Source organism: Sturnira hondurensis, unplaced genomic scaffold (genome assembly GCF_014824575.4).
Source record: "Sturnira hondurensis isolate 20B ecotype Veracruz unplaced genomic scaffold, ASM1482457v3 Scaffold0007406, whole genome shotgun sequence".
Lineage (NCBI taxonomy): Eukaryota > Metazoa > Chordata > Mammalia > Chiroptera > Phyllostomidae > Sturnira > Sturnira hondurensis.
Window position 1 is genome coordinate 16,525,300 of NW_028080037.1, and position 12,442 is coordinate 16,537,741.

The 12,442-nt window shown below is 36.9% G+C and overlaps 1 protein-coding gene across 2 annotated transcripts in view; it reads left to right on the forward strand.

The window, feature by feature from the left end:
- Positions 1–12,442, forward strand: part of HORMAD2 (HORMA domain containing 2) — an 86,990-nt gene that overhangs the window by 6,498 nt on the left and 68,050 nt on the right. For both annotated transcript variants that reach the window (XM_037052491.1, XM_037052490.1), the window contains exons 2-5: positions 3,488–3,575; positions 7,635–7,776; positions 8,951–9,014; positions 9,766–9,802. In XM_037052491.1, coding sequence (XP_036908386.1) covers positions 3,525–3,575; positions 7,635–7,776; positions 8,951–9,014; positions 9,766–9,802 — 294 coding nt within the window. In that variant the 5' untranslated portion in view covers positions 3,488–3,524. The remainder of the gene's footprint in view (positions 1–3,487; positions 3,576–7,634; positions 7,777–8,950; positions 9,015–9,765; positions 9,803–12,442) is intronic.

The window sequence follows — 12,442 nt, forward strand, 5'->3', positions numbered from 1 at the left end:
GGCACGTACCTGGGTTGCGAGCTGGGTCCCTATTTGGGGGAACATGGTGAGCAACCACACCTTGAGGATTCTTTCCCTCTCTCCTTCCCTTCCCCTCTCCCTAAAAAAATTAATAAAAACTCAAAAAAAGAGAAAATAAGTATGACATTTAAAAAAATTAAAATGCTTTATGACATATAATGAGATGTATATCAGACAGTATTCCAAGTATCTTGCAAATAATGACTCATGTAGACCTCACAACAACCGTGTAAAGTAGGTACTATTACTATCCTTATTTTACAGATGAGGAAGCAAAGACACACAACTTGCCCAAGATGCAAGGGAATTTTAGACTGACATTTGATCCTAGGTAATTTGGCTCCAAAAGAATCCACGTGCTTAACCTCTATGTTATGTTACCTCTCAAGATAAAACACTTGCCTGTATAAACAGTATAAGGGCCCTGAAAAGTCAGATTTATTGTCTTCATTTTGCAAAAACGAAACTGAGGCCCAGTGAGGTTATGTAATTTGACCAAGTCACGGAGCTACTAGGTAGTTGAGCAAATTCTAGGTAATAGAATTTGAACTCCAAAGCCCCTTTCTACTGAATTATACTCCTGGTTATTTTCTCTATGTACACACATATATGTGTGTAAAATTTAAATTTACTTATTTTATAAATGTTAATTCCTCAGGTATTTACCAAATGTTAATAGTGACTAGCTTTAAAATCTCAAAAGCAAATGCCCTTTAATGAACAAAATAGAATCAGAGACATAGAAACAAGGAACAAGCTGAGGGGGTGGGTAGGGGTTAATGGTGGAAAGAAGGGGAAAGGACTACTCAGAGGACGTGTATGAATAACCCATAGACATGGACAACAGTAGGGGGATTGACTGTGGGAGCAGGGGGTGGCTGGACAGAGGAGAGCAAAGGGGGAAAAATTTGGACAACTGTAATAGAATAACAACAACAAAAGCAAATACCCTGGATGTCTCAGAATTTTAAGTGATAGTATTAATTTAATCCAGGTCATTCATATATTCAAAAATATGGATGTAGTAATGCATTATGTTCTAATTGGTGCTATTCTCAGCATTTCATTCTCTAGAAATGCCATCAGAATGTCTTATTTATGATCATAGAGAAATGTTTTATGAACACCAATATAAAAAGCTACTTAAAAATCATTATTCCTGTTATTTATTATCCTAAAACTAGTAACTACCATGTTTTGATGGGCCAGAACTAGAGCTTAAACTCGAATTATTTTCCCCATTTTATGTCTTGAAATCACTTGATATGTTAAGTCAGATTTGAAGGTTATACTCAGAAATGAAGGTTGTACTGTGGAGTCAACACAAGATACATTGGAATCTTTAAGGAGAAAAGGAGTGTTAGGTGGTTTTCAGTCTGATATAAAATATTGTAAAACAGTGTCCCCTAGTGCTGCTCTGAAGTAATTTGAGAGAAATTAAATATTACCTGTTTATTACCTCTGTCACCACCTTGTGGCCTCAAATAATTCTGCCCTCTTTTTTCCGCAAAATCTTTCAGAATCTTGCATTAATCTACACACAAAAAATAGGTCACAGGCTATCCTGGATTATCCAGAATATAATTTCTTTTTTTAAATTTTATTTATTTGTCTTAGAGAGATGGGGAAGGGAGGGAGAAAGAGAGGGAGTGAAATTCTCTCTTTCTCTAGCACACCCCATACTGAGGATATGGCCTACAACGCAGGGATGTGCCCTGACTGGCAATCAAACTGGCGATGCTTTGGTTAGCAGGTCTGCACTCAATCCACCGAGTGAGCTACACCCGCCAGGGCCAGAATAGAATTTCTTTAAGTGGGTTATTTTACAAATATTTTGGTCAAAACTGTATAAGACCTTGAAAAAAGCCACAATTTAAATTAAAGCATTTGAAAAGATAAAGGGAAATTTCTTTCCCTTCCTTCCTCCCTCCCTCCATTCCTTACTTCCTTATGTTAGTAAAGCAATGAAATGGAAAACTAGATGTACTTAATTGTATTATTTTTAAGATTAAAAAATATATTTTTAGATAGGGGAAGGTAGGGAGAAAGAAAAAAGGGGAGAGAAACATGTATGTTGCATCTCATGCGCCACCCACTGGGGACCTGGCCCAAAAACCAAGGCCCGTGCCCTGACTGGGAATCAAACTGGGAACTCTTTGGTTTGCAGTCCAGCACTCAATCCACTGAGCCACACCAGCCAGGGCAGAAAACTAGATGTATTTTAAACCATGTTTTTTTTGTGTGTGTGTGAAATGTATATGACATAAAATTCACCACCTTAGCCACTCTCAAGTGTACAATTCAACATCATTAAGCTCATTCACAGAGTTAGACAACCATCCTCACTATCCATTTCTAGAAATTTTTCATCATCCTGAACAGAAACTCGTTGTACCCATTAAACTTCCCATTCCTCCTACCTTTCACCCTTTGGTAAACTCTATTCTACTGTTTTTACAAATTTGACTACATTCCTTGTGTAAGTGGAATCTTGCAATATTTTCCCCTTTTTGTCTGGTTTATTTTACTTGTATAATTTTATCCATGTTATAGCATGTATCAGAATTTCATTCTCTTTTAAAGCTGAATAGCTTTCTATTGCATATACCACATTTTTAAAATCCATGCAACTGCTGATGGACATACAGGTTGTTTCCACCTTTTGGCTGCTGTAAATAATACAGCTATGAACTTTGGTGTACAAGTAACTGTTTGAATCCTTGCTTTCAATCTTTTTGGGTATATACCTAGAAGTGGAATTGCTGGATAACATAGTGATTGCTTAACTTTTTGAGAAATTGCCATACTGTTTCCACAGCAGCTACGCCATTTTTTATTTCCACTAGTAGTTTTAATTTCTCTACATCCTCACCAACATTTGTCATTTTCCATTTATTTCAATAGCTATCCTAATGTGTGTGAAGTGTAAACATTAATTTTTGAATTGACTCTGAAAATCAATTACACATGAAGTTAACTCAAGAAATTTTTTTTGTGGTGCTGCTACATAGAAAATAATGTTATACTCTGAGAGAATAACAAGAAGGAATAAAATATATTGTTGACTCATTAGGTGATTTACGATATTTTTCTCCCTCAAATGTATTTGGTAACGAGTAAGTCAACTTCATTTTCACTGGGTGGTTGGAAAAACTAATCCAGAGACTTTATAGAAAATTGGTAGTGTAGGTCAAAATGTTTACTAAACTAGCCCTGGCTGCTATGTCTCAGTGGATTAAGTACCACCCTATGAACCAAAGGGTCATGGGTTCAATTCCTGGTCAGGGCACATTTCTGGGTTGTAGGTCAGGTCTCCAGCTGGGGGTGCGTAAGAGGCAATCACACATTGATGTTTCCCCTCCTCCCTTTCTCTAAAAATAAATAAAATATTTTAAAAATGTTTACTAAACTAATTTTTCCAAAGAATATGGTGGCAAGGTCTCTAATTGATTTTTATGTTTTGCAGGTTAGACTTCTTAAAAGAATCCTGATACACTGCTATAATGGCCACTGCTCAGCTCTCTCACTCCATCAGAATTCACAAAGCATCTAAGGTATTTTTATTAAGAATTAAAAGAAAATTGATGACTATTAGTGAGTTAGTTCAGAATCATGACTTTAATCTTTGACATTTTTTTAAAACAGCAATTTTTTTAGTTAATTAGCACAAAATTTCTGGCAGAGTATGTCTACATTTCAACTGCCTAATGGACCAAGGATGTTCAGAAAATTAGAATAGATTCCTGCAAAATAACTTATGAGTACTTGTTTCATATTTATTTTTTAATTTAATTTTTTATTTTTTTAAAGATTTTATTTATTTATCTTAGAGGGGAAGGGAAAGAGAGAGAGAGAGAAATATCAATGTATGGTTGCCTCTCATTCATCCCCTGCCGGGAACCGGGACCCGGGAACTGGCCTGCAACCCAGGCATGTGCCCTGACTGGGAATCGAACTGCGATTGTGTGGTTCGCAGGCCCATGCTCAATCCACTGAGCTACACCAGCCAGGGCAATATTTATATATTTAGATTTTTCTAGGGTAAAAGAAATCAGAAACAAAAAAAGATTTTTAAAGAGAATGGTTCTTTGTTAGACATTCACTTCCTAAAACAATTAGGAAATTTCTGATGCACAACATGATATAGTTATAAGAACTGAAGAAAAGAACAAGGAGAAAAACTTGGATGCCGGGGCCCTGTGGAAGCACACCAGGTCTAGGCAGCCTTGCTGGGCTCATCTGGGCAAGTTGATCTTGTCCCATGACAGTCATGGATGAACTGTTTATGTATTCACTGAGAACTTAATATTACATAATAGATGTGTGATACTGTGCTATCCTCTGAAAGAATAAAAAAAGAATTTTTATCTTCCAGAAGTTTATCATCTGGTTAAATGAAGATTTGCAGAAGTCAATGTACAAAGTAGTACATGCATTACATTTATGTAAAAAAGACTAAAGCAATACAAATTATAAAAATTTATAGATTTTATTTATATAGACTGGAATAGTTTGTATATTCTTCATAAAGGACATGAGACTTAAGGAAGTTCTTGAATAATGAAAATTATTTGGGTAGAGAAGAGAAAAGAGAATTCCATGAGGAAAACCCAGCAAATGCCTTTGCTCAGAGTGAAAAATGAGGAGGGCATGACTGAGAGAATAACAAAGAACTCTCCTTACTGGAGTGGAGTGTCATCATGTTGAACAGAAATGGGAAATAAAATTGAATAGGAACTTTGGGGACAAAATAATATGGATCTTAATAGCGAGGCTAAGGAATTTATGCTTTATTCTGCAGTCAGTAGAAACTCAGCGGGTTTGATCAGAAGAGTGAGTAAAATAATTGTTTCAAGAATATTAAGCTATAGCAGAAATGGGAAATATTGAAGGTGAAGGAGAATTAGGGCAGAGAGAAAGCAGTCATCTTTCTGGCTCAAATTCAATATACTCACCAAACAGGCTCCTGATCCCATTTAGTTTTCTAAGTGTGCTTCCTTCCTGGGGGAAAATGCTGAGCTAGGTGTATGAATTGCTCTCAGCTTGGCAGTTATTTTTTGATATAAACAGATCTTTGTAGTTCGGACTGCATAAGATACTTCTACCAGTATAAGTGACTGTGATTTTGCTATTCAATACTTCCAGTAACGATAACTATAGAAGCTAACATTTATTCATCATTTACCATGTGCTGGGCACTGTGCCAAGGGCTTTATATTATTATTTCAATTAAGCCTTTCTGTAAGGAAGAAACCGAAGCTCAGAGAAATAAAGTAACTTGCCTTAGGTAGTGTAACTTGACAGCAAAGCTGTCAAACATCTCTTATGTCACTAACATACTATCTTACTAAAATAATTTATAATAGTGTTGTTTTATTATCAACCCATAGTGTTTTCATGTATTAGACATTTATAAAAATGATGATAGCCCTTAAAGTACTAGACCAGCTGAGCTGAGAAAAAATTCCCTGGAGTATAGAGAAGTAACAGAACTCTGGAGGCTTTTTCTTACCATTGATCTTAATTACTATAAATAGGCTTTTAGAGTCTATATTTAAAGAGAACATCTTTATACTTTCAGGTATAATTTTACAAATTATTTTACAAATGATTATTACTCAAGTATTGCCTCTAAGTTTTGACATGTTTTAAATGAATTACTATGTCATGGTAAATAGCCATGCTAGCTATTACCCAATTACCCAAAAGAACCTTAATTTTTTCAGGATCCATGGGTACAAAGATCAAAGAGAAATTTTTAATAAAATGTTATACATATACATACATACTTACACCACATATGCATCAAATTCTCCTTCAGCTTCAGTATTTCTTACTTCTGCTATAGTTTAATATTCCTAAAACAATGACTTTACTTACCTGATAAAACTTGCTGACTTTCCATTGATTGAAGAATAAAGCATAAATTCCTTAGCCTGACTTTTAAGATCCATACTAATTTCTTCCCAAAGTTTTTATCATACATGCAAGAGTAAATATTTCATTATATGCCTTTTAAAAAAAATTTCAGAGTGGGGCTAGGGAGAGACAGAGAAAAGGAAAGAAACATCAATGTGGGAGAAACACTGATCATTTGCCTCCCATATACACAGGGCCAGGGATGAATCCACAACCTCGGCATGTGCCCTGACCAGGAATTGAACCCACAGCTTTTCAGTTAATGAAACCAATGCTCCAACCAACTGAACCACACTGGAGGCAGTGGAAAATGAGGCGGGAGAGTTAGGCAAGGATATGATTTAGATACATAGTTCTCAAATGCCACTCTATTCTGTATTAACACCAGGAGTGTCATGAAGGCAATATGAAGGACAGATTGAATAAAAGGAACTGTTGCTCTGGCTGGTTTGGCTCAGTGGACTGAGTGATGGCCTTCGAACTGAAAGGTCGCAGGTTCGATTCCTGGTCAGACCACATGCCTGGGTTGCAGGTCGGGTCCCCAGCTCGGGTGTGTGGCAACCAATCGATGTATCTCTTGTGCATTGATGTTTTTCTCCTTCTTCCCCTCTCTTCTCTCTTTCTCTTTCTCAAAAAAGGAAATGTTGGCAGGAAGATTATGGGCTACTTCAGTGATAAAGGGGAAAGGTGACTGTGTCCTAAGCCAAGACAGTTGCAGTGAGAAGGGAAAGGAGAAAACAGATTTGAGAACTCTTTTAGAGAAAATTAATAGAATTTAGTGATTGGATATGGGGTAGGAAGGAGAAAGAGAAGCCAAAGATGATTCTACTACTGTTCTGGATGACTGGAGTGATGGTGATTGATTCATTTGAGAATGGATCTTGAGATCGGGTTTCAGTCAGGGATGACAGAGACAAACTGAGTTTGAGGGGGCCTATGAAGTGGTCTAGGAGCAGAAATTCAGAAAATAGAAATACAGAAGTGGGGCTCAGAACAGAAATGAGTATTAGACTTATTTCTAATGGCTTCAGCCATGGCTGAAGGGGTGAGACTAGGTGAGGTTACCCAAAAAGACAGAGTTTGTGAAAAGTGTGAAGAACTGAAGACGGAATCCTGGAATGGGACCAACATTAAAAAGACAGAAAAACTGGAAAAAAATAAAAGAGATTGAGATATGTACAGAGGAATGGGTGAAAAATCAAAAGAAAATAGTGTTAGGGTAGCTGAGAGGGAAGAGGGAGAGTGCAGGCAAGCGTCAAGCGCTATGGAGAAGTTACCTAGCGTGGGGATCGAGAGGCGGCTGATGACAGGACGTGCTTGGTGACTGTGGAGGGAACAGTATGGAATGAGTGGGGCAAAAGACTGGTGACAGTGGGTTCTGAGGATTGTGTGACAGAAGGAGATTATATCATTATACTTAAACCCCTGTTTTGCTTCAAATCTGTGGATCATTGTGAAATAAATCTGTTATCAAATAGTTTCGAATTACTTGGGTAAACTGTCTCTGCCTTTCTCTGCCTTGCCTGTGGAGATCTAATTTAATGCAGTATTTAAAGCCATTTCCTTTTGATTACCTTTAAAGGCGTCAGATTTGAAGTCTTGAAAAATCTTTCCATCATATCTGTGGTAATAGTATGATGGGCTGACTATATTAAAGAATACTAATCTTCTTCATCTTTGTTTTTTTTTTCCAGGAAACAATTTTCCCATCCCAAATTACTAATGAGCATGAGTCATTGATAATGGTGAAGAAACTTTTTGCCACTTCTGTCTCATGTATAACATATTTAAGGGGTCTGTTTCCAGAGAGCTCTTATGGAGAACGCCATTTGGATGGTAAAGTTTAAATGGTTACTTTGGCTGTTGTAGCCCTTTTCTGTTTTTGGCAGGAGTAAACCTTTAATTTCTCAGAGAACGCCAGTTCCAAGGCATGGTCCTGTTCTTCAAGAACAATTTGTTCATTTGTTTTCCATTTAAATTTCACTGCATTTAGTGGCTTTACTTATAGGAACCATTACTTCCTGGCTAAATACCAAATTACAGTCTAAGGAGAACAGAATTCTGTGTAAGACCAATAATATATCTAAATATCTAAAATATCTAATCTAAAGCCCTGGCTGGTGTAGCTCAGTAGATTGAGCTCAGGCCTGCAAACCACACAATCGCAGTTCAATTCCCAGTCAGGGCACATGCCTGGGTTGCAGGTTCAGTCCCTGGTCAGGATGTGTACAGAGACAACTGATCGATGTTTCTCTCTCACATCATGTTTCTCTTCCTCTCTTCCTCCCTCCCTCCCCTCCCCTCTAAAAATGAATAAATAAAATTCTGAGATTACATTTTCGGGGGAGTTTGAAACTGCAATTTGATATGGTATTAAATCTGGGTTTGAAATTATGGGCTTTTAGCAAAATTGACTTCATTTTGGGCCTGCGGTTTTTTTCTTTAACGTATTTAAGCACTTAATGTGTGCCGGTTATAACCCTAGGCAAGAGGCAGGAGGGAAAAAGAGTGGGAGAGAAATATCAATCAGTTACCTCTTGTAAGTCCCCAACCAGGCTTGTGCCCTGATAGGGAATTGAACCAGCAACCTTTTGGTTTGCCTTTTGGTTTGTGGAATGCCGCCCAACCTATTGAGCCACTCTAGTCAGGGTTCTAAATTCCTTTAGTCAGCAAGGGAAAGGGAAAAATTTACCTTGAGTCAGCTGGGTCTTGATTGCCATCAGCTCCAAATAATCCACAGGCCAAAGTGGCACATTTTGAGATGTCATATTCTGTTCCCCTTCAATACCCTGTGTAAGAGTAGACTACTAAACTATAGTCAAAATCAGAACTAACCTAATTATCAACATTGGGTTTATTGTTTTGATTTAGAGATTCCAAATGTTTTCATAAGCTATAAAACTAAGTTATATAAATAAAATAGTTAAAGGAAATAACCTTTATTTAGGGTGGACAGTTAGTATAGCAGTCATTTAGTGGATGAAAATAGACTGTGTTTGTATTTTTCTAGACCTCAGTTTAAAAATCCTCCGAGAAGATAAAAAATGCCCTGGGTCACTGCATATTATCAAATGGTGAGTAATTGAAATTTTATAAAAGTTCAGCATTATTTTTACCATGTCTAAAATAACTCATAAGACTTCATTTAGTAACATAATTTCTTTAATAAGATTTCTTTCTGTCTTGTTTTACAATTTTCTACAAATTTGTAACAATTATTCAGTATTAAGATACCGAGGTAGTATTGTTTTTAAAATAAATGGACTTGTATTAAAAAAAGAAAAATAACAATCAATATTTAATTACTCATCATAGGCATGTCAGTGTCCTAAACATTATGGACACCAACAAGAAAAATAAGATGTGAATCTCTGCCTCAAAATTCCTTACCTATTATTTATAAAGTTCTATCAACATATTAAAAGATACTGGGAGGTTTTTAAAAAATCAATACTTGAGGATATATTCACTGATTTTTAGAGGGTGGTGGGGGGAAAGTGAGGGAGAGAAGGAAACATTGATGTGAGAGAGAAACATCAATTGGTTGCCTCCCATATGCACCCCAACCAGGGATTGAACCCACAACCTAGGCATATGCCCTGTCCTGGGATCAAACCTCAGCCCTTTGATGTACAGGATGACACTCCACCCAACTGAACCACCTGGCCAGGGCAAAAGATACTGAGAGTTTTAAATAATTGATTAAATGGGAATGGTAAATGATTATCAATTTAATATACTTCAAAGCAAAATATGTAAATCAATTCTGTACTTGAAATTTTTCTGCCTTTGCCAAACTGACACCAGACATTTATTTCTTGACAGGATTCAAGGTTGTTTTGATGCTTTGGAAAAGAGATACGTAAGAATGCTTTAACATTTACACTAGGATCAGAGACTCATCTTTTATCTCTTAAAAAAAAGTTAAGCCTGTATTTTGTTGTTTTGTTTTAATGGTATATCAGTGCTGGCATTTGCATTCATAAACCAGGGTCTTTTAATTTTATGTCTTTATTGTCCCACTGATGTCTCATTTACATCAATTAGAAATGAAACTCTCAGTTTTCACTTTGCTGTACTTACATCTTTTGACCACAGAGTTTCCTCTGAAGTCACTGGAAGAGATCCACAGGATGTGGGAGACAGGAGACAAGAATCTGGCATTTAGCACAGTGAACATGTTCAAAATAGTGGCGATTTAATTGACAGATATAAAAGGCAAAAATGAACTCAAATAATTCATTTTTGTGTTATTTTATTAATTTTATTTGGTGCATGTATATAACTTGTTTCCTCAAAATACCTAGTATTGTAGCTCAAAGTTTTTAGAAATGCAGCTGGAATTTTAAGTGCATCAAATCTTTCTTGCTGCCCAAGACAGCTACAAAGGGTATAAAAATAGAAGCTCTAGTCTTAGTTGAAGAGAAAAGATACACACACACACACATACACACACACACACACACAAATTTTCTATCACTGCTTCCCCTACCTCATTTCTATCTATCTTCTTTTTACTCCTTCTCAATTTCTATTTCTTTAAGAAACCTTGAAGTGAGTTAAGTCTTACGTTGGATCATTTAGTTGCATACATACATTTCCTTTTTCGGTGAACAGTTATTATTTGTGATTTATTCAACACTGACCTGGGGGAGCTGTGGGATACCAAAATAAAACAGACACGTGATTGTGTACTTAAAAAGCTTATAGACCATGGCAGAAGGTAAATGGTATTCATATGCATGGCTGGTGATCAGTTGTTTCACACTGGCTCTGCTGTATCTGTTGTTAGAATCTCTGTATCAGGTGGTGAATAACTGCTTCTCTGAGACCATGAATGACTCCCATAAAGGCTTCCCCCTCACTCCACCAGCACCTCTTTTGGGTTCTCCCCTGTAAGCTTTACAATCTAGCAACTAAAGTGTTAACAATCTGGCCCATGTGAGCTTCCAGAAACCCAGCCTGGGGGCTAAATTTGCATCTTTTTGATTAGTCAATACCTGTGCCATATCAGGCTGCTAAATACCAATTTTTTTTTGTTTTGTATTTTAACTATCACCTCTATCATAAGTATAAGTAACTATAACACTCATTAAAAGTGATGCATGCCAAAGGAACGTGTGCAGTGGAAGTGTGGAAAAGGAAGGGTTCTATCCAGTGAGGGGCAAGAGGGAGATCTTTGGGAGAAAATGACTTTCAAGCATTGAAGGCCCTTAGAATTTGGATAGTTTGAGAGGGAGAGAAGGTCATCACGGCATGCTGAATAGTGCCATTCATTCTTCTTCATCCATTTATGTAGCAACACTTCTGAGTGTCCATCATTGAGGGGCAGACAATCTAGTTAAGACCTTGAGTTTTGAAATAAAACAGTCTTAAGTGAATCCCAGTTTTGCAACTTGTGGATATAAAAACACCCAAATCTGTAGAAAAATTTTATAAGAGTTTATTTGATACTCATAAGAATAACAGTTTTGCAGTTTTTAAAAAATATATTTTATTGATTATGCTATTGCAGTTGTCCTATTTCCCCCCCTTGACTCCTCTCCACCCTGCACACCCCCTCCCACCCACATTCCTCCCCTTTAGATCATGTCCATGTGTCATACTTATAAGTTCTATGGCTTCTACATTTCCCATACTATTCTTACCCTCCCCCTGTCTATTTTCTACCTACTATCTATGCTACTTATTCTCTGTACCTTTTCCCCCTCCCTCCCCCTCCCACTTTCATATTGATAACCCTCCATGAGATCTTTGTTTCCGTGGTTCTGTTCCTGTTTTAGTTTTTGCTTAATTTGTTTTTATTTTTGTTTAGCAGTTTCTTTTATGCATTTGAGATTAAGGAAGGAACTAAGGAAAGTTACAGGAAGGTGGAAGAAAGCAAAGTAGGGATTGGATTACAGGATAGTTAGTAAGATTATGTGCTTTCCTGAGGGTGGTTATTTCAAAGGTGTGTTAACCCTAGATACACAAAAACAATGGACAGGGCTTGCTGAAGGCAAAGATAAACCTTTTCCTAAAGAAGTTCTATGTCGAGAGTATGACTCCCCACCTTGACCTGCCCAGCTAGGAATCTATGATCAGATCATACTGCAGGGTTAATTTCTGTGGAACCCCTTTTTCTGTCCACACTCTTAATACCTGTGTGACCTTGGACAAGTAACCTACCTCTTTGTACCCTAGTTTCTTTACATATAAAATGGGGATATAATAGAATTTAGCTTTTAGGTTAAGAATTAAATGAATTAATCTAAAGCAGTGGTTTTCAAGTGTTAGCTTGCATCAGAATCACCTGGAGGACTTTTAAAACATATTGATAAGCTCTACCCCAACATTTTTGATTTGAGAATTTGCATTTCAGACACATTTCAGGTGATGCTGAAACTGGTGGCCTGGGGACCATACTTTGAGAAACACTGATCTAAAATGTTTGGAAGAATTTTTGACATATAATAAGCACTATGTAAATGTTCTCTTTGCTCCTCCCTCTCTCCCCTCTTCT